The sequence below is a fragment of the Heterodontus francisci genome, unplaced genomic scaffold (genome assembly GCF_036365525.1).
Source record: "Heterodontus francisci isolate sHetFra1 unplaced genomic scaffold, sHetFra1.hap1 HAP1_SCAFFOLD_1056, whole genome shotgun sequence".
In the NCBI taxonomy this organism is placed as follows: Eukaryota; Metazoa; Chordata; class Chondrichthyes; order Heterodontiformes; family Heterodontidae; genus Heterodontus; species Heterodontus francisci.
In genome coordinates, this window is record NW_027140829.1 from 34823 (window position 1) to 62500 (window position 27678).

The 27678-nt window shown below is 48.1% G+C and overlaps 1 protein-coding gene across 1 annotated transcript in view; it reads left to right on the top strand.

Moving 5' to 3' along the window:
• Nucleotides 1-27678, top strand: part of LOC137361231 (beta-adrenergic receptor kinase 1-like) — a 174289-nt gene that overhangs the window by 34470 nt on the left and 112141 nt on the right. The window contains exons 8-9 of the mRNA XM_068026137.1: nt 24662-24753; nt 25644-25743. Coding sequence (XP_067882238.1) covers nt 24662-24753; nt 25644-25743 — 192 coding nt within the window. The remainder of the gene's footprint in view (nt 1-24661; nt 24754-25643; nt 25744-27678) is intronic.

Genomic DNA, 27678 nt, shown 5'->3' on the forward strand with positions numbered 1-27678 from the left:
AGTGTGTGTGTGAGCCCGGGTGAGAAGGAACACTCCTTTAATAGTGATTTCAGTATGTGTGAGCCCGGGTGCAAAGGAACACTCCTTTAATAGTGATTTCAGTGTGTGTGAGAGCTCGGGTGTGAAGGAACACTCCTTTAATAGTGATTTCAGTGTGTGTGAGAGCCCGGGTGCGAAGGAATACTCCTTGAATAGTGATTTCAGTGTGTGTGAGCCTGGGTGTGAAGGAACACTCCTTGAATAGTGATTTCAGTGTTTGTGTGAGCCCGTATGTGAAGGAACAGTCCTTCAATAGTGATTTCAGTGTGTGTGCGAGCCCGGGTGTGAAGGAACACTCCTTTAATAATGATTTCAGTGTGAGTGAGCCCGGGTGTGAAGGAACACTCCTTTAATAGTGATTTCAGTGTGTGTGAGAGCCCGGGTGTGAAGGAATACTCCTTTAATAGTGATTTCACTGTGTGTGAGCCTGGGTGTGAAGGAACACTCCTTTAATACTGATTTTAGTGTGTGTCAGCCTGGGTGTGAAGGAACACTCCTTCAATTGTGATTTCAGTGTGTGTGTGAGGTCCCGAGTGTGAAGGAACACTCCTTTAATAGTGATTTCAGTGTGTGTGAGAGCCCGGGTGTGAAGGAATACTCCTTCAATAGTGATTTCAGTGTTTGTGAGCCCGGCTGCAAAGGAACACTCCTTTAATAGTGATTTCAGTGTGTGTGTGAGCCCGGGTGTGAAGGAACACTCCTTTAATAGTGATTTCAGTGTGTGTGAGAGCCCGGGTGTGAAGGAACACTCCTTCAATAGTGATTTCAGTGTTTGTGAGCCCGGGTGTGAAGGAACACTCCTTTAATAGTGATTTCAGTGTGTGTGTGAGCCCGGGTGTGAAGGAACACTCCTTTAATAGTGATTTCAATGTGTGTGTGAGCCCGTGTGTGAAGGAACACTCCTTGAATAGTGATTTCTGTGTGTGTGTGAGCCCGGGTGAGAAGGAACACTCCTTTAATAGTGATTTCAGTATGTGTGAGCCCGGGTGCTAAGGAACACTCCTTTAATAGTGATTTCAGTGTGTGTGTGAGCCCGGTTGTGAAGGAACACTCCTTTAATAGTGATTTCAGTGTGTGTGAGAGCTCGGGTGTGAAGGAACACTCCTTTAATAGTGATTTCAGTGTGTGTGAGAGCCCGGGTGCGAAGGAACACTCCTTGAATAGTGATTTCAGTGTGTGTGAGCCTGGGTGTGAAGGAACACTCCTTGAATAGTGATTTCAGTGTTTGTGTGAGCCCGTATGTGAAGGAACAGTCCTTCAGTAGTGATTTCAGTGTGTGTGCGAGCCCGGGTGTGAAGGAACACTCCTTTAATAGTGATTTCAGTGTGTGTGAGCCCGGGTGTGAAGGAACACTCCTTTAATAGTGATTTCAGTGTGTGTGAGCCCGGGTGCGAAGGAACACTCCTTTAATAGTGATTTCAATGTGTGTGTGAGCCCGGGTGTGAAGGAACACTCCTTGAATAGTGATTTCAGTGTGTGTGTGAGCCCGGGTGTGAAGGAACACTCCTTTAATAGTGATTTCAGTGTGTGAGAGCCCGGGTGTGAAGGAACACTCCTTTAATAGTGATTTCAGTGTGTGTGAGCCCGGGTATGACTGAACACTCCTTTAATAGTGATTTCAGTGTGTGTGTGAGCCCGGGTGTGAAGGAACACTCCTTTAATAGTGATTTCACTGTGTGTGAGCCCGGGTGTGAAGGAACACTCCTTGAATAGTGATTTCAGTGTGTGTGTGAGCCCGGGTGAGAAGGAACACTCCTTTAATAGTGATTTCAGTATGTGTGAGCCCGGGTGCAAAGGAACACTCCTTTAATAGTGATTTCAGTGTGTGTGAGAGCTCGGGTGTGAAGGAACACTCCTTTAATAGTGATTTCAGTGTGTGTGAGCCTGTGTGTGAAGGAACACTCCTTGAATAGTGATTTCAGTGTTTGTGTGAGCCCGTATGTGAAGGAACAGTCCTTCAATAGTGATTTCAGTGTGTGTGCGAGCCCGGGTGTGAAGGTACACTCCTTTAATAGTGATTTCAGTGTGTGTGAGCCCGGGTGTGAAGGAACACTCCTTTAATTGTGATTTCAGTGTGTGTGAGAGCCCGGGTGTGAAGGAACACTCCTTTAATAGTGCTTTCAGTGTGTGTGAGCCCGGGTGCGAAGGAACACTCCTTTAATAGTGATTTCAATGTGTGTGTGAGCCCGGGTGTGAAGGAACACTCCTTGAATAGTGATTTCAGTGTGTGTGTGAGCCCGGGTCTGAAGGAACACTCCTTTAATAGTGATTTCAGTGTGTGAGAGCCCGGGTGTGAAGGAACACTCCTTTAATAGTGATTTCAGTGTGTGTGAACCCGGGTATGACGGAACACTCCTTTAATAGTGATTTCAGTGTGTGTGTGAGCCCGGTTGTGAAGGAACACTCCTTTAATAGAGATTTCAGTGTGTGAGAGCCTGGGTGTGAAGGAACACTCCTTTAATAGTGATTTCAGTGTGTGTGAGCCCGGGTGTGAAGGAACACTCCTTTAATAGTGATTTCAGTGTGTGTGAGCCCGTGTGTGAAGGAACACTCCTTTAACAGTGATTTCAGTGTGAGTGAGCCCGGGTGTGAGGGAACACTCCTTTAATAGTGATTTTAGTGTGTGTGTGTGGACCCGGGTGTGAAGGAACACTCCTTTAATAGTGATTTCAGTATGTGTGAGCCCGGGTGCGAAGGAACACTCCTTTAATAGTGATTTCAGTGTGTGTGTGAGCCCGGGTGTGAAGGAACACTCCTTTAATAATGATTTCAGTGTGAGTGAGCCCGGGTGTGAAGGAACACTCCTTTAATAGTGATTTCAGTGTGTGTGTGTGAACCCGGGTGTGAAGGAACACTCCTTTAATAGTGATTTCAGTGTGTGAGAGCCTGGGTGTGAAGGAACACTCCTTTAATAGTGATTTCAGTGTGTGTGAGCCCGGTTGTGAAGGAACACTCCTTTAATAGTGATTTCAGTGTGTGTGAGCCCGTGTGTGAAGGAACACTCCTTTAACAGTGATTTCAGTGTGAGTGAGCCCGGGTGTGAGGGAACACTCCTTTAATAGTGATTTTAGTGTGTGTGTGTGGACCCGGGTGTGAAGGAACACTCCTTTAATAGTGATTTCAGTGTGTGTGTGAGCCCGGGTGTGAAGGAACACTCCTTTAATAGTGATTTCAGTGTGTGTGAGCCCGGGTATGACGGAACACTCCTTTAATAGTGATTTCAGTGTGTGTGTGAGCCCGGTTGTGAAGGAACACTCCTTTAATAGTGATTTCAGTGTGTGTGAGAGCCCGGGTGTGAAGGAACACTACTTTAATAGTGATTTCAGTGTGTGTGAGCGCGGGTGTAAAGGAACACTCCTTTAATAGTGATTTCAGTGTGTGTGAGAGCCCGGGTGTGAAGGAACACTCCTTTAATAGTGATTTCAGTGTGTATGTGAGCTCGGGTGTGAAGGAACACTCCTTTAATAGTGATTTGCATGTGTGTGAACCCGGGTGTGAAGGAACATTCCTTTAATAGTGATTTCAGTGTGTGTGAGAGCCCGGGTGTGAAGGAACACTCCTTTAATAGTGATTTCAGTGTGTATGTGAGCTCGGGTGTGAAGGAACACTCCTTCAATAGTGATTTCCATGTGTGTGAGCCTGGGTGTGAAGGAACACTCCTTTAATAGTGATTTCAGTGTGTGTGAGAGCCCGGGTGTGAAGGAATACTCCTTTAATAGTGATTTCACTGTGTGTGAGCCTGGGTGTGAAGGAACACTCCTTTAATACTGATTTTAGTGTGTGTCAGCCTGGGTGTGAAGGAACACTCCTTCAATTGTGATTTCAGTGTGTGTGTGAGGTCCCGAGTGTGAAGGAACACTCCTTTAATAGTGATTTCAGTGTGTGTGTGAGCCCGGGTGCGAAGGAACACTCCTTTAATAGTGATTTCAGTGTGTGTGAGAGCCCTGGTGTGAAGGAACACTCCTTCAATAGTGATTTCAGTGTTTGTGAGCCCGGGTGCAAAGGAACACTCCTTTAATAGGGATTTCAGTGTGTGTGTGAGCCCGGGTGTGAAGGAGCACTCCTTTAATAGTGATTTCAATGTGTGTGTGAGCCCGGGTGTGAAGGAACACTCCTTGAATAGTGATTTCAGTGTGTGTGTGAGCCCGGGTGAGAAGGAACACTCCTTTAATAGTGATTTCAGTATGTGTGAGCCCGGGTGCTAAGGAACACTCCTTTAATAGTGATTTCAGTGTGTGTGTGAGCCCGGTTGTGAAGGAACACTCCTTTAATAGTGATTTCAGTGTGTGTGAGAGCTCGGGTGTGAAGGAGCACTCCTTTAATAGTGATTTCCGTGTGTGTGAGAGCCCGGGTGCAAAGGAACACTCCTTGAATAGTGATTTCAGTGTGTGTGAGCCTGGGTGTGAAGGAACACTCCTTGAATATTGATTTCAGTGTTTGTGTGAGCCCGTATGTGAAGGAAGAGTCCTTCAATAGTGATTTCAGTGTGTGTGCGAGCCCGGGTGTGAAGGAACACTCCTTTAATAGTGATTTCAGTGTGTGTGAGCCCGGGTGTGAAGGAATACTCCTTTAATAGTGATTTCAGTGTGTGTGAGCCCGGGTATGAAGGAACACTCCTTTAATAGTGATTTCAGTGTGTGTGAGAGCTCGGGTGTGAAGGAACACTCCTTTAATAGTGATTTCAGTGTGTGTGAGAGCCCGGGTGCGAAGGAACACTCTTTGAATAGTGATTTCAGTGTGTGTGAGCCTGGGTGTGAAGGAACACTCCTTGAATAGTGATTTCAGTGTTTGTGTGAGCCCGTATGTGAAGGAACAGTCCTTCAATAGTGATTTCAGTGTGTGTGCGAGCCCTGGTGTGAAGGAACACTCCTTTAATAGTGATTTCAGTGTGTGTGAGCCCGGGTGCGAAAGAACACTCCTTTAATACTGATTTCAGAGTGTGTGAGAGCCCGGGTGTGAAGGAACACTCCTTCAATAGTGATTTCAGTGTTTGTGAGCCCGGATGTGAAGGAACACTCCTTTAATAGTGATTTCAGTGTGTGTGTGAACCCGGGTCTGAAGGAACACTCCTTCAACAGTGATTTCAGTGTGTGAGCCCGGGTGTGAAGGAACACTCCTTCAATAGTGAATTCAGTGTGTGTGTGTGAACCCGGGTGTGAAGGAACACTCCTTCAATAGTGATTTCAGTGTGTGTGAGGCAGGGTGTGAAGGAATACTCCTTTAATAGTGATTTCTGTGTGTGTGAGCCTGGGTGTGAAGGAACACTCCTTTATTAGTGATTTCAGTGTGTGTGTGAGCCTGGGTGTGAAGGAACACTCCTTTAATAGTGAATTCAGTGTGTGTGAGCCCGGGTGTGACGGAACACTCCTTGAATAGTGATTTCTGTGTGTGTGAGCCTGGGTGTGAAGGAACACTCCTTCAATAGTGATTTCAGTGTGTGTGAGCCCGGGTGTTAAGGAACACTCCTTTAATAGTGATTTCAGTGTGTGTGAACCCGGGTGTGAAGGAACACTCCTTTAATAGTGATTTCAGTGTGTGTGTGAGCCCGGCTGTGAAGGAACACTCCTTTAACAGTGATTTCAGTGTGTGTGTGAGCCCGGGTGTGAAGGAACACTCCTTTAATTGTGATTTCAGTGTGTGTGTGAGCTCGGTTGTGAAGGAACACTCCTTCAATAGTGATTTCAGTGTGTGTGAGAGCCCGCGTGTGAAGGAACACTCCTTTAATAGTGATTTCAGTGTGTGAGAGCCCGGGTGTGATGGAACACTCCTTTAATAGTGATTTCAGTGTGTGTGAGCCCGGGTGTGAAGGAACACTCCTTTAATAGTGATTTCAGTGTGTGTGTGTGAGCCCAGGTGCGAAGGAACACTCCTTTAATAGTGATTTCAGTGTGTGTGTGAGCCTGGGTGTGAAGGAACACTCCTTCAATAGTGATTTCAGTGTGTGTGAGCCTGGGTGTGAAGGAACACTCCTTTAATAGTGATTTCAGTGTGTGTGAGGCAGGGTGTGAAGGAACACTCCTTTAATAGTGATTTCAGTGTGTGTGAGGCAGGGTGTGAAGGAACACTCCTTTAATAGTGATTTCAGTGTCTGTGTGAGCCCGGGTGTGAAGGAACACTCCTTCAATAGTGATTTCAGTGTGTGTGAGAGCCCAGGTGTGAAGGAACATTCCTTTAATAGTGATTTCAGTGTGTGTGTGAGCCCGGTTGTGAAGGAACACTCCTTTAATAGTGATTTCAGTGTGTGTGAGAGCCCGGGTGTGAAGGAACGCTCCTTTGATAGTGATTTCAGTGTCTGTGTGAGCCCGAGTGTGAAGGAACACTCCTTTAATAGTGATTTCAGTGTGTGTGAGAGCCCGGGTATGAAGGAACACTCCTTTAATAGTGATTTCAGTGTGTATGTGAGCTCGGGTGTGAAGGAACACTCCTTTAATAGTGATTTGCATGTGTGTGAGCCTGGGTGTGAAGGAACATTCCTTTAATAGTGATTTCAGTGTGGGTGAGTGCCCTGGTGTGAAGGAACACTCCTTTAATAGTGATTTCCATGTGTGTGAGCCTGGGTGTGAAGGAACACTCCTTTCATAGTGATTTCAGTGTGTGTGAGGGCCCGAGTGTGAAGGAACACTCCTTTAATAGTGATTTCAGTGTGTGTGTGAGCCCGGGTGTGAAGGAATACTCCTTCAGTAGTGATTTCAGTGTTTGTGAACCCGGGTGCAAAGGAACACTCCTTTAATAGTGATTTCAGTGTGTGAGCCCGGGTGTGAAGGAACACTCCTTTAATAGTGATTTCAGTGTGTGTGAGAGCCCGGGTGTGAAGGAACACTCCTTCAATAGTGATTTCAGTGTTTGTGAGCCCGGGTGCAAATGAACACTCCTTTAATAGTGATTTCAGTGTGTGTGTGAGCCCGGGTGTGAAGGAACACTCCTTTAATAGTGATTTCAGTGTGTGTGTGAGCCCGGGTGTGAAGGAACACTCCTTTAATAGTGATTTCAGTGTGTGTGAGCCTGGGTGTGAAGGAACACTCCTTAAATAGTGATTTCAGTGTGTGTGTGAGCCCGGGTGTGAAGGAACACTTCTTTAATCGTGATTTCAGTGTGTGTGAGAACCCAGGTGTGAAGGAACACTCCTTTAATAGTGATTTCAGCGTGTGTGTGAGCCCGGGTGTGAAGGAACACTCCTTTAATAGTGATTTCACTGTGTGTGAGACCGGGTGTGAAGTAACACTCCTTGAATAGTGATTTCAGTGTGCGTGTGTGAGCCCGGGTGTGAAGGAACACTCCTTTATTCGTGATTTCAGTGTGTGTGTGAGCCCGGGTGTGAAGGAACACTCCTTTAATATTGATGTCAGTGTATGTGAGATCCCGGGTGTGAAGGAACACTCCTTTAATAGTGATTTCAGTGTGTGAGAGCCCGGGTGTGAAGGAACACTTCTTTAATAGTGATTTCAGTGTGTGTGAGAACCCAGGTGTGAAGGAACACTCCTTTAATAGTGATTTCAGCGTGTGTGTGAGCCCGGGTGTGAAGGAACACTCCTTTAATAGTGATTTCAGTGTGTGTGAGAACCCAGGTGTGAAGGAACACTTTTTTATAGTGATTTCAGTGTGCGTGTGAGCGCCCGGGTGTGAAGGAACACTCCTTTAATAGTGATTTCAGTGTGTGTGTGAGCCCGGATGTGAAGGAACACTCCTTTAATAGTTATTTCAGCGTGTGTGAGCCGGGTGTGAAGGAACACTCCTTTAATAGTGATTTCAGTGTGTGTGTGAGCCCGGGTGTGAAGGAACACTCCTTTAATAGTGATTTCAGCGTGTGTGAGCCGTGTGTGAAGGAACGCTCCTTTAATATTGATGTCAGTGTGTGTGAGATCCCGGGTGTGAATGAACACTCCTTTAATAGTGATTTCGGTGTGTGTGTGAGCCCGGGTGTGAAGGAACACTCCTTTAATAGTGATTTCCATGTGTGTGAGCCTGGGTGTGAAGGAACACTCCTTTAATTGTGATTTCAGTGTGTCTGAGCCCGGGTGTGAAGGAACACTCCTTTAATAGTGGTTTCAGTGTGTGTGTGAGCCCGGGTGTGAAGGAACACTCCTTTAATAGTGATTTCAGTGTGTGAGAGCCCGGGTGTGAAGGAACACTCCTTTAATAGTGATTTCAGTGTGTGTCAGCCCGGGTGTGAAGGAACACTCCTTAAATAGTGATTTCAGTGTGTGTGTGAGCCCGGGTGTGAAGGAACACTCCTTTAATAGTGATTTCAGTGTGTGAGTACCCGGGTGTGAAGGAACACTCCTTTAATAGTGATTTCAGTATGTGTGAGCCCGGGTGTGAAGGAACACTCCTTTAATAGTGATTTCAATGTGTGTGTGAGCCCGGGTGTGAAGGAACACTCCTTTAATAGTGGTTTCAGTGTGTGTGAGCCCGGGTGTGTAGGAACACTCCTTTAATAGTGATTTCAGTGTGTGTGTGAGCCCGGGTGTGAAGGAACACTCCTTTAATAGTGATTTCAGTGTGTGTGTGAGCCCGGGTGTGAAGGAACACTCCTTTAATAGTGATTTCAGTGAGTGTGTGAGCCTGGGTCTGAAGGAACACTCCTTTAATAGTGATTTCAGTGTGTGTGTGAGCCCGGGTGTGAAGGAACACTCTTTAATAGTGATTTCAGTGTGTGTGTGAGCCTGGGTGTGAAGGAACACTCCTTTAATAGTGAATTCAGTGTGTGTGAGAGCCCAGGTGTGAAGGAACACTCCTTTAATAGTGATTTCAGTGTGTGTGTGAGCCTGGGTGTGAAGGAACACTCCTTCAATAGTGATTTCAGTGTGTGTGTGAGCCCGGGTGTGAAGGAACACTCCTTTAATAGTGATTTCAATGTGTGTGATCCTGGGTGTGAAGGAACACTCCTTTCATCGTGATTTCAGTGTGTGTGTGAGCCCGGGTGTGAAGGAACACTCCTGTAATAATGATTTCAGTGTGTGTGAGCCCGGGTGTGAAGGGACACTCCTTTGATAGTGATTTCAGTGTGTGTGTGAGCCCTGGTGTGAAGGAACACTCCTTTAATAGTGATTTCAGTGTGTGTGAGCCTGGGTGTGAAGGAACACTCCTTTAATCGTGATTTCAGTGTGTGTGTGAGCCCGGGTGTGAAGGAACACTCCTTTAATAGTGATTTCAGTGTGTGTGAGCCCGGGTGTGAAGGAACACTCCTTAAATAGTGATTTCAGTGTGTGTGAGCCTGGGTGTGAAGGAACACTCCTTTAATAGTGATTTCAGTGTGTGTGTGAGCCCGGTTGTGAAGTAACACTCCTTTAATAGTGATTTCAGTGTGTGTGAGCCTGGGTCTGAAGGAACACTCCTTTCATAGTGATTTCAGTGTGTGTGTGAGCCCGGGTGTGAGGGAACACTCTTTAATAGTGATTTCAGTGTGTGTGTGAGCCTGGGTGTGAAGGAACACTCCTTTAATAGTGAATTCAGTGTGTGTGAGAGCCCAGGTGTGAAGGAACACTCCTTTAATAGTGATTTCAGTGTGTGTGTGAGCCTGGGTGTGAAGGAACACTCCTTCAATAGTGATTTCAGTGTGTGTGTGAGCCCGGGTGTGAAGGAACACTCCTTTAATAGTGATTTCAATGTGTGTGAGCCTGGGTGTGAAGGAACACTCCTTTCATCGTGATTTCAGTGTGTGTGTGAGCCCGGGTGTGAAGGAACACTCCTGTAATAATGATTTCAGTGTGTGTGAGCCCGGGTGTGAAGGGACACTCCTTTGATAGTGATTTCAGTGTGTGTGTGAGCCCTGGTGTGAAGGAACACTCCTTTAATAGTGATTTCAGTGTGTGTGAGCCTGGGTGTGAAGGAACACTCCTTTAATCGTTATTTCAGTGTGTGTGTGAGCCCGGGTGTGAAGGAACACTCCTTTAATAGTGATTTCAGTGTGTGGGAGCCCGGGTGTGAAGGAACACTCCTTAAATAGTGATTTCAGTGTGTGTGAGCCTGGGTGTGAAGGAACACTCCTTTAATAGTGATTTCAGTGTGTGTGTGAGCCCGGTTGTGAAGTAACACTCCTTTAATAGTGATTTCAGTGTGTGTGTGAGATCCCGGGTGTAAAGGAACACTTCTTTAATAGTGATTTCTATGTGTGTGTGAGCCCGGGTGTGAAGGAACACTCCTTTAATAGTGATTTCAGTGTGTGTGTGAGCCCGGGTGTGAAGGAACACTCCTTTAATAGTGATTTCTATGAGTGTGTGAGCCCGGTTGTGAAGGAACACTCCTTCAATAGTGATTTCAGTGTGTGTGTGAGCCCGGGTGTGAAGGAATACTCCTTCAATAGTGATTTCAGTGTTTGTGAACCCGGGTGCAAAGGAACACTCCTTTAATAGTGATTTCAGTGTGTGAGCCCGGGTGTGAAGGAACGCTCCTTTAATAGTGATTTCAGTGTGTGTGAGAGCCCGGGTGTGAAGGAACACTCCTTCAATAGTGATTTCAGTGTTTGTGAGCCCGGGTGCAAAGGAACACTCCTTTAATAGTGATTTCAGTGTGTGAGCCCGGGTGTGAAGGAACACTCCTTTAATAGTGATTTCAGTGTGTGTGAGAGCCCGGGTGTGAAGGAACACTCCTTCAATAGTGATTTCAGTGTTTGTGAGCCCGGGTATGAAGGAACACTCCTTTAATAGTGATTTCAGTGTGTGTGTGAGCCCGGGTGTGAAGGAACACTCCTTTAATAGTGATTTCAGTGTGTGTGTGAGCCCGGGTGTGAAGGAACACTCCTTTATTAGTGATTTCAGTGTGTGTGTGAGCCCGGGTGTGAAGGAACACTCCTTTAATAGTGATTTCAGTGTGTGTGAGCCTGGGTGTGAAGGAACACTCCTTAAATAGTGATTTCAGTGTGTGTGTGAGCCCAGGTGTGAAGGAACACTTCTTTAATAGTGATTTCAGTGTGTGTGAGAACCCAGGTGTGAAGGAACACTCCTTTAATAGTGATTTCAGCGTGTGTGTGAGCCCGGGTGTGAAGGAACACTCCTTTAATAGTGATTTCACTGTGTGTGAGACCGGGTGTGAACTAACACTCCTTTAATAGTGATTTCAGTGTGCGTGTGTGAGCCCGGGTGTGAAGGAACACTCCTTTAATCGTGATTTCAGTGTGTGTGTGAGCCCGGGTGTGAAGGAACACTCCTTTAATATTGATGTCAGTGTGTGTGAGCCCGGGTGTGAAGGAACACTCCTTTAATAGTGATTTCAGTGTGTGTGAGCCCGGGTGTGAAGGAACACTCCTTTCATAGTGATTTCAGTGTGTGTGAGATCCCGGGTGTGAAGGAACACTCCTTTAATAGTGATTTCAGTGTGTGAGAGCCCGGGTGTGAAGGAACACTTCTTTAATAGTGATTTCAGTGTGTGTGAGAACCCAGGTGTGAAGGAACACTCCTTTAATAGTGATTTCAGCGTGTGTGTGAGCCCGGGTGTGAAGGAACACTCCTTTAATAGTGATTTCAGTGTGTGTGAGAACCCAGGTGTGAAGGAACACTCCTTTATAGTGATTTCAGTGTGCGTGTGAACGCCCGGGTGTGAAGGAACACTCCTTTAATAGTGATTTCAGTGTGTGTGTGAGCCCGGATGTGAAGGAACACTCCTTTAATAGTGATTTCAGCGTGTGTGAGCCGGGTGTGAAGGAACACTCCTTTAATAGTGATTTCAGTGTGTGTATGAGCCCGGGTGTGAAGGAACACTCCTTTAATAGTGATTTCAGCGTGTGTGAGCCTTGTGTGAAGGAACGCTCCTTTAATATTGATGTCAGTGTGTGTGAGATCCCGGGTGTGAAGGAACACTCCTTTAATAGTGATTTCGGTGTGTGTGTGAGCCCGGGTGTGAAGGAACACTCCTTTCATAGTGATTTCCATGGGTGTGAGCCTGGGTGTGAAGGAACACTCCTTTAATTGTGATTTCAGTGTGTCTGAGCCCGGGTGTGAATCAACACTCCTTTAATAGTGGTTTCAATGTGTGTGTGAGCCCGGGTGTGAAGGAACACTCCTTTAATAGTGATTTCAGTGTGTGAGAGCCCGGGTGTGAAGGAACACTCCTTTAATAGTGATTTCAGTGTGTGTCAGCCCGGGTGTGAAGGAACACTCCTTTAATAGTGATTTCAGTGTGTGTGAGCCTGGGTGTGAAGGAACACTCCTTTAATAGTGATTTCAGTATGTGTGAGCCCGGGTGTGAAGGAACACTCCTTTAATAGTGATTTCAATGTGTGTGAGAGCCCGGGTGTGAAGGAACACTCCTTTAATAGTGGTTTCAGTGTGTGTGAGCCCGGGTGTGTAGGAACACTCCTTTAATAGTGATTTCAGTATGTGTGTGAGCCCGGGTGTGAAGGAACACTCCTTTAATAGTGATTTCAGTGTGTGTGTGAGCCCGGGTGTGAAGGAACACTCCTTTAATAGTGATTTCAGTGAGTGTGTGAGCCCGGTTGTGAAGGAACACTCCTTTAATTGTGATTTCAGTGTGTGTGAGCCTGGGTCTGAAGGAACACTCCTTTAATAGTGATTTCAGTGTGTGTGTGAGCCCGGGTGTGAAGGAACACTCTTTAATAGTAATTTCAGTGTGTGTGTGAGCCTGGGTGTGAAGGAACACTCCTTTAATAGTGATTTCAGTGTGTGTGAGCCCGGGTGTGAAGGAACACTCCTTAAATAGTGATTTCAGTGTGTGTGAGCCTGGGTGTGAAGGAACACTCCTTTAATAGTGATTTCAGTGTGTGTGTGAGCCCGGTTGTGAAGTAACACTCCTTTAATAGTGATTTCAGTGTGTGTGTGAGCCCGGTTGTGAAGTAACACTCCTTTAATAGTGATTTCGGTGTGTGTGTGAGATCCCGGGTGTGAAGGAACACTTCTTTAATAGTGATTTCTATGTGTGTGTGAGCCCGGGTGTGAAGGAACACTTCTTTAATAGTGATTTCAGTGTGTGTGAGCCCGGGTGTGAAGGAACACTCCTTTAATAGTGATTTCAGTGTGTGAGAGCCCGGGTGTCTGCGTATTTTTTTTCGATTCATTCATGGGATGTGGGCATCACTGGCCAGGCCAGCATTTCTTGCCCATCCCTAATTGCCCTTGAGAAGGTGGTGGTGAGCTGCCTTTTTGAGCCGCTGCAGTCCATGTGGGGTAGGTTCACCCACAGTGCTGTTAGGAAGGGGGTTCCAGGATTCTGACCCAGCGACAGTGAAGGAATGGCGATATAGTTCCAAGTCAGGATGGTGTGTGACTCGGAGGGGAACTTGCAGGTGGTGATGTTCCCATGTATTTGCTGCCCTTGTCCTTCTAGTTGGTAGAGGTTGCGGGTTTGGAAGGTGCTGTCGAAGGAGCCTTGGTGCGTTGCTGCAGTGCATCTTGTAGATGGTACACACTGCTGTCACTGTACGTCGGTGGTGGAGGGAGTGAATGTTTGTAGATGGGGTGCCAATCAAGCGGGCTGCTTTGTCCTGGATGGTGTCGAGCTGCTTGAGTGTTGTTGGAGCTGCACCCATCCAGGCATGTGGAGAGTATTCCATCACACTCCTGACTTTTTTTTTAGAATTAGAACATTACAGCGCAGTACAGGCCCTTCGGCCCTCCATGTTGCGCCGACCATCTGACCTACACTATTCCATTTTCATCCATATGTCTATCCAATGACCACTTAAATGCCCTTAAAGTTGGCGAGTCTACTACTGTTGCAGGCAGGGCGTTCCACGCCCCTACTACTCTCTGAGTAAAGAAACTACCTCTGACATCTGTCCTATATCTATCACCCCTCAACTTAAAGCTATGTCCCCTCGTGTTTGCCATCACCATCCGAGGAAAAAGACTCTCACTATCCACCCTATCTAACCCTCTGATTATCTTATATGTCTCTATTAAGTCACCTGTCCTCCTCCTTCTCTCCAACGAAAACAACCTCAAGTCCCTCAGCCTTTCCTCGTAAGACCTTCCCTCCATACCAGGCAACATCCTAGAAAATCTCCTCTGCACCCTTTCCAAAGCTTCCACATCCTTCCTATAATGCGGTGACCAGAACTGCACGCAATACTCCAGGTGCGGCCGCACCAGAGTTTTGTACAGCTGCAGCATGACCTCGTGGCTCCGAAACTCGATCCCCCTTCTAATAAAAGCTAACACACCATATGCCTTCTTGACAACCCTATTAACCTGGACACCAAGATCTCTCTGCTCATCTACACTACCAAGAATCTTCCCATTAGCCCAGTACTCTGCATTCCTGTTACTCCTTCCAAAGTGAATCACCTCACACTTTTCCGCATTAAACTCCATTTGCCATCTCTCAGCCCAGCTCTGCAGCCTATCTATGTCCCTCTGTACCCTACAACATCCTTCGGCACTATCCACAACTCCACCGACCTTCGTGTCATCCGCAAATTTACTAACCCACCCTTCTACACCCTCTTCCAGGTCATTTATAAAAATGACAAACAGCAGTGGCCCCAAAACAGATCCTTGCGGTACACCACTAGTAACTAAACTCCAGGATGAACATTTGCCATCAACCACCACCCTCTGTCTTCTTTCAGCTAGCCAATTTCTGATCCAAAGCTCTAAATCACCTTCAACCCCATACTTCCGTATTTTCTGCAATAGCCTACCGTGGGGAACCTTATCAAACGCCTTACTGAAATCCATATACACCACATCCACTGCTTTACCCTCATCCACCTGTTTGGTCACCTTCTCGAAAAACTCAATAAGGTTTGTGAGGCACGACCTACCCGTCTCAAAACCGTGCTGACTATCTCTAATGAACTTATTCTTTTCAAGATGATTATAAATCCTGTCTCTTATAACCTTTTCCAACATTTTACCCACAACCGAAGTAAGGCTCACAGGTCTATAATTACCAGGGCTGTCTCTACTCCCTTCTTGAACAAGGGGACAACATTTGCTATCCTCCAGTCTTCCGGCACTATTCCTGTCGACAATGACGACATAAAGATCAAGGACAAAGGCTCTGCAATCTCCTCCCTGGCTTCCCAGAGAATCCTAGGATAAATCCCATCTGGCCCAGGGGACTTAATCTATTTTCACACTTTCCAAAATTGATAACACCTCCTCCTTGTGAACCTCAATCCCATCTAGCCTGGTAGTCTGAATCTCAATATTCTCCTCGACAACATTTTCTTTCTCTCCTGTAAATACTGACGCAAAATATTCATTTAAAGCTTCCCCTATCTCCTCTGATTCCACACACAACTTCCCACTACTATCCTTGATTGGCCCTAATCTAACTCTAGTCATTCTTTTATTCCTGATATACCTATAGAAAGCCTTAGGGTTTTCCTTGATCCTATCCGCCAATGACTTCTCGTGTCCTCTCCTTGCTCTTCTTAGCTCTCCCTTTAGATCCTTCCTGGCTAGCTTGTAACTCTCAAGTGCCCTAACTGAGCCTTCACGTCTCATCCTAACATAAGCCTTCTTCTTTCTCTTGACAAGCGCTTCAACTTCTTTAGTAAACCACAGCTCCCTCGCTCGACAACTTCCTCCCTGCCTCACAGGTACATACTTATCAAGGACACGCAGTAGCTGCTCCTTGAATAAGCTCCACATTTCGATTGTTCCCATCCCCTGCAGTTTCCTTCCCCATCCTACGCATCCTAAATCTTGCCTAATCGCATCATAATTTCCTTTCCCCCAGCTATAATTCTTGCCCTGCGGTATATACCTGTCCCTGCCCATTGCTAAGGTAAACCTAACCGAATTGTGATCACTATCACCAAAGTGCTCACCTACATCTAAATCTAACACCTGGCCGGGTTCATTTCCCAGTACCAAATCCAATGTGGCATCGCCCCTGGTTGGCCTGTCTACATACTGTGTCAGAAAACCCTCCTGCACACACTGGACAAAAACTGACCCATCTAAAGTACTCGAACTATAGTATTTCCAGTCGATATTTGGAAAGTTAAAGTCCCCCATAACAACTACCCTGTTACTCTCGCCCCTGTCGAGAATCATCTTCGCTATCCTTTCCTCTACATCTCTGGAACTATTTGGAGGTCTATAAAAGACTCCCAACAGGGTAACCTCACCTCTCCTGTTTCTAACCTCGGCCCATACTACCTCAGTAGACGAGTCCTCAAACGTCCTTTCTGTCGCTGTAATACTCTCCTTGATTAACAATGCCACACCCCCCCCTCTTTTACCCTCTTCTCTGTTCTTACTGAAACATCGAAATCCCGGAACCTGCAACATCCATTCCTGCCCCTGCTCTACCCATGTCTCTGAAATGGCCACAACATCGAGATCCCAGGTACCAACCCATGCTGCAAGCTCACCCATCTTATTCCGGATGCTCCTGGCGTTGAAGTAGACACACTTTAAACCAAGTTCTTGCTTGCCAGTGCCCTCTTGCGTCCTTGTAACCTTATCCCTGACCTCACTACTCTCAACAGCCTGTACACTGGAACTACATTTTAGGTTCCCATTCCCCTGCTGAATTAGTTTAAACCCCCCCCCCCCCCCCCCCCCGAAGAGCACTAGCAAATCTCCCCCCCAGGATATTGGTACCCCTCTGGTTCAGATGAAGACCATCCTGTTTGTAGAGGTCCCACCTACCCCAGAAAGAGCCCCAATTATCCAGGAAACCAAAACCCTCCCTCCTACACCATCCCTGCAGCCACGTGTTCAACTCCTCTCTCTCCCTATTCCTCACTTCGCTATCACGTGAAACGGGCAACAACCCAGAGATAACAACTCTGTTTGTTCTCGCTCTAAGCTTCCACCCTAGCTCCCTGAATTTCTGTCTTAAATCCCCATCTCTCTTCCTACCTATGTCGTTGGTGCCTATGTGGACCACGACTTGGGGCTGCTCCCCCTCCCCCTTAAGGATCCCAAAAACACGATCCGAGACATCACGAACCCTGGCACCTGGGAGGCAACATACCAACCGTGAGTCTCTCTCGTTCCCACAGAACCTCCTATCTGTTCCCCTAACTATGGAGTCCCCAATGACTAATGTTCTGCTCCTCTTCCCCCTTCCCTTCTGAGCAACAGGGACAGACTCTGCCACTACACGTGTAGTGTCTCGGGTACAGCCACCACCCAAATATATAGTTTTTACTTACCCAGCAGTCCCCTGGTCCTCCGAAAACAAAAGGGCATTAACTTTTAACTTACACTGAAACTGACTTGTGCCTTGTGGATGGCAGACAGACGTTAGAGAGTCAGGAGGTGAGTTACTCACCTCAGGATTCCGAGCCTCTGACCTGCTCTTGTAGCCACGGTATTTATATGGCTATTCCAGTTCAGTTTCTACTTTATTTTTTTTTATTTAGAGGTACAGCACTGAAACAGGCCCTTCGGCCCACTGAGTCTGTGCCGACCAACAACCACCCATTTTATACTAACCCTACAATCATCCCATATTCCCTACCTACACTAGGGGAAATTTATAATGGCCAATTTACGTATCAACCTGCAAGTCTTTTGGCTTGTGGGAGGAAACCGGAGCACCCGGAGAAAACCCACGCAGACACAGGGAGAACTTGCAAACTCCACACAGGCAGTACCCAGAATCGAACCCGGGTCCCTGGAGCTGTGAGGCTGCAGTGCTAACCACTGCACCACTGTGCCGCCCACTGCACCACTGTGCCACCCACTTCTGGTCAATGGTAGCCCCTAGGATGTTGATAGTGGGGGATTCAGTGATGGTACTGCCGTTGAATGTCAAGGGGAAATGGTTGGATTCTCTCTTGTTGGAGATGGTCATTGCCTGGCACTTGTGTGCTTGCCACTTATCAGCCCAAGCCTGGATATTGTCCAGGTTTTGCTGCATTTCTACACGGACTGCTTCAGTATCTGAGGAGTCACGAATGGTGCTGAACATTGTGCAATCATCAGCGAACATCCCCACTTCTGGCCTTATGATTGAAAGTAGGTCACCCACACTTTTTGGGATTTTCTTCTCCCTGCTGCTTGAAGAAGGAATTTTCCTCCACACAAGATCAGGGGACAGGTTGTTCAACCTTGCCCATCTCAGAGCGAAGTCCAAAGTACGGAAGGTCCTCATCAGGGAACTCCTCTTTGCAGAGTCTCATCGACAGGTTTGCGGCTGCCTGCAATGAATTTGGCCTAACCATCAGCCTCAAGAAAACGAACATCATGGGGCAGGACGTCAGAAATGCTCCATCCATCAATATTGGCGACCACGCTCTGGAAGTGGTTCAAGAGTTCACCTACCTGGGCTCAACTATCACCTGTAACCTGTCTCTAGATGCAGAAATCAACAAGCGCATGGGAAAGGCTTCCACTGCTATGTCCAGACTGGCCAAGAGAGTGTGGGAAAATGGAGCACTGACACGGAACACAAAGGTCCGAGTGTATCAAGCCTGTGTCCTCAGTACCTTGCTCCATGGCAGCAAGGCCTGGACAACGTATGTCAGCCAAGAGCGACGTCTCAATTCATTCCATCTTCGCTGCCTCCAGAGAATCCTTGACATCAGGTGGCAGGACCGTATCTCCAACACAGAAGTCCTCGAGGCGGCCAACATCCCCAGCATGTACACACTACTGAGTCAGCGGCGCTTGAGATGGCTTGGCCATGTGAGCCGCATGGAAGATGGCAGGATCCCCAAAGATACATTGTCCAGCGAGCTCGCCACTGGTATCAGACCCACCGGCCGTCCATGTCTCTGCTTTAAAGACGTCTGCAAACGCGACATGAAATCGTGTGACATTGATCACAAGTTGTGGGAGTCAGTTGCCAGCGTTCGCCAGAGCTGGCGGGCAGCCATAAAGACAGGGCTAAAGTGTGGCAAGTCAAAGAGACTTAGCAGTTGGCAGGAAAAAAGACAGAAGCGCAAGGGGAGAGCCAACTGTGTAACAGCCCCGACAAACAAATTTTATCTGCAGCACCTGTGGAAGAGTCTGTCATTCTAGAATTGGCCTTTATAGCCACTCCAGGCGCTGCTCCACACACCACTGACCACCTCCAGGCGCTTACCCATTGTCTCTCGAGATAAGGAGGCCAAAGAACAGGTCATTGATGAAGCAGCTGAAGATGGTTGGGCCGAGGACACTACCCTGAGGAACTCCTGCAGTGATGTCCTGGAGCTTAGATGATTGACCTCCAACAACTACAGCCATCTTCCTTTGCGCTAAAAATGACTCCAGCCAGCAGAGGGTTTTCCCCCTGATTCCCATTGACCTCAGTTTTGCTAGGGCTCCTTGATGCCATACTCGGTCAAATGCTGCCTTGATGTCAAGGGCTGTCACTCTCACCTCACCTCTTGAGTTCAGCTCTTTTGTCCATGTTTGAACCAAGGCTGTAATGAGGTCAGGAGCTGAGTGGCCCTGGTGGAACCCAAACTGAGCATCACTGAGCAGGTGTTTGCTCAGCAAGTGCCGCTTGAAGGCACTGTTGATGACACCTTCCATCACTTTACTGATGATTGAGAGTAGGTTGATGGGGTGGTAATTGGCCGGGTTGGATTTGTCCTGCTTTTTGTGTACTGGACATACCTGGGCAATTTTCCACATTGCCGGGTAGATGCCAGTGTTGTAGCTGTACTGGAACAGCTTGGCTAGGGGCATGGCAAGTTCTGGAGCACTGGTATTCAGTACTATTGCCGGAATATTGTCAGGGCCCATAGCTTTTGCAGTATCCAGTGTCTTCAGTCATTTCTTGATCTCATGCGGAGTGAATCGAATTGGCTGAAGTCTGGCATCTGAGATGCTGGGGACTTCAGGAGGAGGCCGAGATGGATCACCAACTCGGCACTTCTGGCTGAAATAAAAACAAGAAATGCTGGAACCACTCAGCAGGTCTGGCAGCATCTGTGGAAAGAGAAGCAGGGTTAACGTTTCAGGTCAGTGACCCTTCTTCGGAACTACCAAATGTTAGAAATGTCACAGGTTATAAGCAAGTGAGGTGGGGGTGGGGCAAGAGATGACAAAGGAGAAGGTGGAGATTGGACAAGGCCACATAGCTGACCAAAAGGTCATGGAGCAAAGGCAAACAATATGTTAATGGTGTGTTGAAAGACAAAGCATTAGTACAGATAGGGTGTTAACGGACTGAATATTGAACAGCAGCAAGTACAAATATGAAACAAAATCGTGGATAAGAAAACTGAACAAACTAAGATGAAATAAAATAAACAATAAAAATGTCGAAAAGAATAAAAGAAAAAAATAACTAAAAATGAAAGTAAAATGGGGGGCTGTCATGCTCTGAAATTATTGAACTCAATGTTCAGTCCGGCAGGCTGTAGTGTGCCTAATCGGTAAATGAGATGCTGTTCCTCGAGCTTGCGTTGATGTTCACTGGAACACTGCAGCAATCCCAGGACAGAGATGTGAGCATGAGAGCAGGGGGGAGTGTTGAAATGGCAAGCAACCAGAAGCTCGGGTCCTGCTTGCGGACCGAGCGGAGATGTTCCGCAAAGCGGTCACCCAGTCTGCGCTTGGTCTCCCCAATGTAGAGGAGACCACATTGTGAGCAGCGAATACAGTATACTACATTGAAAGAAGTACAAGTAAATCGCTGCTTCACCTGAAAGGAGTGTTTGGGGCCTGGGATAGTGAGGAGAGGGGAGGTAAATGGGCAGGTATTGCACCTCCTGCGATTGCAGGGGAAGGTGCCATGGGACGGGGACGAGGTGGTGGGGGTAATCGAGGAGTAGACCAGGGTGTCGTGGAGGGAACGATCCCTTTGGAATGCTGACAGGGGAAGGGAGGGGAAGATGCGACTGGTAGTGGCATCACGCTGGAGGTGGCGGAGAATGATCCTTTGGATATGGAGGCTGATGGGGTGGAAAGTGAGGACAAGGGAAACCCTGTCACAGTTCTGGGAGGGAGGGGAAGGGTTGAGGGCAGAGGTGCAGGAAATGGGCCGGACACGGTTGAGGGCCCTGTCAACCACAGTGGGGGGGAATCCTCGGTTGAGGAAAAAGAAGGTCATACCAGAAGCACCGTCATGGAAGGTAGCATCATCAGAGCAGATGCATCGAAGACGGAGAAACTGGGAGAATGGAATGGAGTCCTTACAGGAGGTAGGGTGTGAAGAAGTGTAGTCCAGGTAGCTGTGGGAGTCGGTGGGCTTATAATGGATATTAGTAGACAACCTATCCCCAGAGATGGAGACAGAGAAGTCGAGGAAGGGAAGGGAAGTGTCAGAGATGGACCATGTAAAGGTGAGAGAAGGGTGGAAATTGGAAGCAAAGTTGATAAAGGTTTCCAGTTCGGGGCGAGAGCAGGAAACGGCACCGATACAGTCATCAATGTACCGGAAAAAGAGTCGGGGGAGGGGGCTTGAGTAGGACTGGAACAAAGAATGCTCGACATATCCCACAAAAAGACAGGCATAACTAGGACCCATGCGGGTACCCACAGCGACACCTTTTACTTGAAGGAAGTGAGTGGAGTTGAAGGAGAAGTTGTTCAATGTGAGAACAAGTTCAGCCAGGCGGAGGAGGGTGTTGGTGGATGGGGACTGGTTGGGCCTCTGTTCAAGGAAGAAGCAGAGAGCCCTCAAATCATCCTGGTGTGGGATGGAGGTGTAGAGCGATTGGACGTCCATAGTGAAGAGGAGGCGGTTGGGACCAGGAAACTGGAAATTGTCAAAATGACGTAGGGCGTCAGAAGAGTCATGGATGTAGGTGGGAAGAGACTGGACCAGCGGAGAAAAGATAGAGTCAAGATAGGAAGAAATAAGTTCACTGGGGCAGGAGCAGGCTGACACAATGGGTCTGCCAGGACAGTCCCGTTTGTGGATTTTGGGAAGGAGGTAGAAGCGGGCTGTCCGGGGTTGTGGGACTATGAGGTTGGAAGCTGAAGAGGAAAGATCTCCTGCCTGCTCCTGCCCCAGTGAACTTATTTCTTCCTATCTTGACTCTATCTTTTCTCCGCTGGTCCAGTCTCTTCCCACCTACATCCGTGACTCTTCTGACGCCCTACGTCATTTTGACAATTTCCAGTTTCCTGGTCCCAAACGCCTCCTCTTCACTATGGACGTCCAATCTCTCTACACCTCCATCCCCACCAGGATGGTTTGAGGGCTCTCCGCTTCTTCCTGGAACAGAGGCCCAACCAGTCCCCATCCACCAACACCCTCCTCCGCCTGGCTGAACTTGTTCTCACATTGAACAACTTCTCCTTCAACTCCATGCATTTCCTTCAAGTAAAAGGTGTCGCTATGGGTACCCGCATGGGTCCTAGTTATGCCTGTCTTTTTGTGGGATATGTCAAGCATTCTTTGTTCCAGTCCTACTCAGGCTCCCTCCCCCGACTCTTTTTCCGGTACATTGATGACTGTATCGGTGCTGTTTCCTGCTCTCGCCCGAACTGGAAAGCTTTATCAACTTTGCTTCTAATTTCCACCCTTCTCTCACCTTTACATGGTCCACCTCTGACACTTCCCTTCCCTTCCTCGACTTCTCTGTCTCCATCTCTGGGGATAGGTTGTCTACTAATATCCATTATAAGCCCACTGACTCCCACAGCTACCTCGACTACACTTCTTCACACCCTACCTCCTGTAAGGACTCCATTCCATTCTCCCAGTTTCTCCGTCTCCGACGCATCTGCTCTGATGATGCTACCTTCCATGACGGTGCTTCTGATATGACCTTTTTCCTCAACCGAGGATTCCCCCCCACTGTTGTTGACAGGGCCCTCAACCGTGTCCGGCCAATTTCCCGCACCTCTGCCCTCAACCCTTCCCCTCCCTCCCAGAACCGTGACAGGGTTCCCCTTGTCCTCACTTTCCACCCCACCAGCCTCCATATCCAAAGGATCATCCTCCGCCACCTCCAGCGTGATGCCACTACCAGTCGCATCTTCCCCTCCCTTCCCCTGACAGCATTCCGAAGGGATCGTTCCCTCCACGACACCCTGGTCCACTCCTCCATTACCCCCACCACCACGTCCCCGTCCCATGTCACCTTCCCCTGCAATCGCAGGAGGTGTAATACCTGCCCATTTACTTCCTCTCTCCTCACTATCCCAAGCCCCAAACACTCTTTTCAGGTGAAGCAGCGATTTACTTGTACTTCTTTCAATGTAGTATACTGTATTCGCTGCTCACAATGTGGTCTCCTCTACATTGGGGAGACCAAGCGCAGACTGGGTGACCGCTTTGCGGAACATCTCCGCTCGGTCCGCAAGCAGGACCCCGAGCTTCCGGTTGCTTGCCATTTCAACACTCCCCCCTGCTCTCATCCTCACATCTCTGTCCTGGGATTGCTGCAGTGTTCCAGTGAACATCAACGCAAGCTCGAGGAACAGCATCTCATTTACCGATCAGGCACACTACAGCCTGCCGGACTGAACATTGAGTTCAATAATTTCAGAGCATGACGGGCCCCCCATTTTACTTTTATTTTTAGTTATTTTTTCTTTTTTTCTTTTTTACATTTTTTTGTTTATTTCATTTCATCTTAGTTTGTTCAGTTTGCTTACCCACGGTTTTTTTCATGTTTGTACTTGCTGCTGTTCAATCTTCAGTCCGTTAACACCTTTTCTGTACTAATGCTTTGTCTTTCAACACACCATTAACATATTGTTTGCCTTTGCTCCATGACCTTTTGGTCAGCTATGTGACCTTGTCCAATCTCCACCTTCTCCTGTCTCATCTCTTGCCCCACCCCCACCTCACTTGCTTATAACCTGTGACATTTCTAATATTTGTCAGTTCCGTTGAAGGGTCGCTGACCCGAAACGTTAACTCTGCTTCTCTTTCCACAGATGCTGCCAGACCTGCTGAGTGGTTCCAGCATTTCTTGTTTTTTTTTTCAGATTTCCAGCATCTGCAGTATTTTGCTTTTACTTCTGGCTGAAGATTGTTGCAAATGCTTTAGCCTTATTTTTCACACTGATGTGCTGGGTTCCCCCATCATTGAGGATGGGGATATTTGTGGAGCCACCTCCTCCAGTTAGTTGTTTAATTGTCCACCACCATTCACGGCTGGATTAATAATGATCTCTTGCTCTCTTTTTTTTTTCTCTCTCTCGCTGTCTCTCTCTGTCTCGCTGTCTCTCTGTGTCTTTCTCTCTCTGTCTCTCTCTCTCTGTCTCTCTCTCTCTCTGCCTTTCTCTCTCTGTCTCTCTCTCTATGTCTATCTCTGTCTCTGTCTCTCTCTCTCTCTTTCTGTCTCTCTGTCTCGCTCTCTCACTGTCTCTTTGTCTCTCTGTCTCTCTCTCTGTCTCTCTCTGTCTCTGCCTTTCTCTCTCTGTCTCTCTCTCTATGTCTATCTCTGTCTCTCTGTCTCTGTCTCTCTCTCTGTCTCTTTCTGTCTCTCTGTCTCGCTCTCTCACTGTCTCTTTCTGTCTCTGTCTCTCTCTGTCTCGCTGTCTCTCTCTCTCTGTCTCTCTCTCTATGTCTATTTCTGTCTCTCTCTCTCTCTATCAATCTCTGTCTCTCCGTCTCTCTCTCTCTATGTCTATTTCTGTCTCTCTCTCTCCATCAATCTCTCTGTCTATCAATCTCTCTATCTCTCTGTCTCTCTCTCTCTGTCTATCAATCTCTGTCTCTCCGTCTCTCTCTCTCTCTGTCTCTCTCTCTATGCCTATCTCTGTCTCTCTCTCTATCTCTCTGTCTCTCTCTCTCTCTCTGTCTCTCTCGCACTCTGTCTATCAATCTCTCTGTCTCTCCGTCTCTCTCTCTCTCTCTCCCTCTGCAGCCTGTGATGACCGATTTCCGGATTGAGACACGAACTGGACGAGGCTCCTTCAGTGAGATGTACAAGTGTGAGAAGCTGGACACTGGGATGATGTAATGTATCCACTTGGAGAGACTGTTCGAACAGTGACGGCACTTTCTAACGGAGCCTCACCATACTGCATCTCTCCCTTCCTGTCTGACCCTCACCCCGCTGACCCATCCCCCACTCTGACCCATCCCCTACTCTGACCCATCCCCTACTCTGACCCATCCCCCACTCTGACCCATCCCCCACTCTGACCCATCCCCTACTCTGACCCATCCCCTACTCTGACCCATCCCCCACTCTGATCCTCTCTCCCGCTGACCCATCCCCCACTCTGACCCATCCCCCACTCTGACCCATCCCCCACTCTGAACCTCACCCCGCTGACCCATCCCCTACTCTGACCCATCCCCTACTCTGACCCATCCCCTACTCTGACCCATCCCCCACTCTGATCCTCTCTCCCGCTGACCCATCCCCCACTCTGACCCATCCCCCACTCTGACCCATCCCCCACTCTGATCCTCACCCCGCTGACCCATCCCCCACTCTTATCCTCACCCCACTGACCCATCCCCCTCTGTGATCCTCTCTCCCTCTGACCCTGTCTCCCTCTGATCCCCTCTCCCTCTGACCCATCCTCCACTCTGACCCATCCCCCACTCTGACCCTCTCTCCCTCTGACCCTCTCCCCCTCTGACCCTCTCTCCCTCTGACCCGCTCTCCCTCTCCCCCTCTGACCCTCTCCCCCTCTGACCCTCTCTCCCATGCCCCTCCCTCCCTCGATCCCTCCGCGACGATGGGTTCTGCGTGCTGCCCCTCTCTGGGAGTGACCTCTGAATTCCGGTGACTCGCCCTCAGCTGACCCACATCTTTGTTCCTTTTTACCCTCCCTCGACCCGTCCCTCCACCCCTACCCACACACTCCTCACTGCCCCACCATCCCACCACACAGTTATGCCATGAAGTGCTTTGACAAGACGCGTCTGAAAGTGAAGCGGGCCACGAGCCTGGCCCTCAACGAGCTGAAGATTCTGGTACAACTCAGTGGAGAGGTGAGAGCGAGGGTCTGAGGGTGACCCAGCATTCAGAGGGCACATCACCGGGGCTGGGCCCAGTGCTGGCTTTGTCTGACACACACCCCGTTGGGTGGTGAGCCCCGCACCCACATAAGAACCAGGAGCTGGAGTAGGCCATTCAGCCCCTCGAGCCGGCTCCCCTATTCAACAGGATCGAGGCTGATCTTCCTGAACACCATTTTCCTGCACTCTCCTCATCTGCCTTGAAATCTTTAATCCAGAAATCTCTCCCTCCCCTCAGTCTGAATCTACTCACTGACTGAACATTCCCAGCTCTCTCCGGGGTAGAGAATTCCAAAGATTCACAACCCTCGGAGTGAAGACATTTCTCCTCATCTCAGTGTGAAATGTCCGAGCCCGTATCCTGAGACTGTGTCCCTGTGTTCCAGACTCTCTAGTCCGGGGGGTTGGGGATGGGGGGGGGAAACAGTCTCTCAGTATCTACCCTGTCAAACCCCTTCAGAATTTTACACATTTCAATGTGATCGCCTCTCATTCGTTTAAACTGCAGGGAATATCGGCCCAGTCTCCTCAACCTCTCCTCATCGGACACTCACCTCATCCCAGGAAGCAGTCTAGAGAACCTTCATTGTCTCCCTCGAGGGCAGCTCTGTCCTTCCTTAGACAAGGAGCCCAAACTGGACCCAGTACTCTGGGTGTGGTCTCACCACTGCCCTGTATATATACTCACACACACACACACACACAGATACACACACGCAGATACACACACACACACAGATACACACACACACACAGATACACACACGCAGATACACACGCAGATACACACACACACACAGATACACACACGCAGATACACACACAGATACTCACACACGCAGATACACACACACACACACACACACAGATACTCACACACACAGATACACACACACACACGCAGATACACACACACACACAGATACACACACGCAGATACACACACAGATACTCACACACGCAGATACACACACACACACAGATACACACACGCAGATACACACACACACGCAGATACACACACACGCAGATACACACACGCAGACACGCAGATACACACACGCAGACACGAAGATACACACACACGCAGATACACACACGCAGACACGCAGATACACACACGCAGACACGAAGATACACACACACACACAGATACACACACACACACAGACACACACACACAGATAAACACAGACACACAGTACACACACACACACGCAGATACACACACACACACACACACACACACACACACACACACACAGATATACACACACACAGAGATATACACACACACACACAGTACACACACACAGATACGTATACACACAAAGAGATACAGACACACACACACACAGATACACACACAGATACACACACACACAGATACACACATGCAGATTCACACACACACACACGCAGATACACACACGCAGATACACACACACACACAGATACACACACGCAGATACACACACACACATGCAGATACACACACACACAGATACACACACACACACAGATACACACACACAACAACAGATACACACACACACAGATATACACACAGACACACACACACAGTACACACACAGATAAACACACACAGTACACACACACACACACAGATAAACACAGACACACAGTACACACACACACAGTATACACACACACAGATACACACACAGATACACACACACACAGATACACACACGCAGACACACACACACACACACACACAACAACAGATACACACACGCAGATACACACACACACAGATACACACACAGATACACACACACACAGATACACACATGCAGATACACACACACACACGCAGATACACACACGCAGATACACACACACACACAGATACACACACACACACACAGATACACACACGCAGAT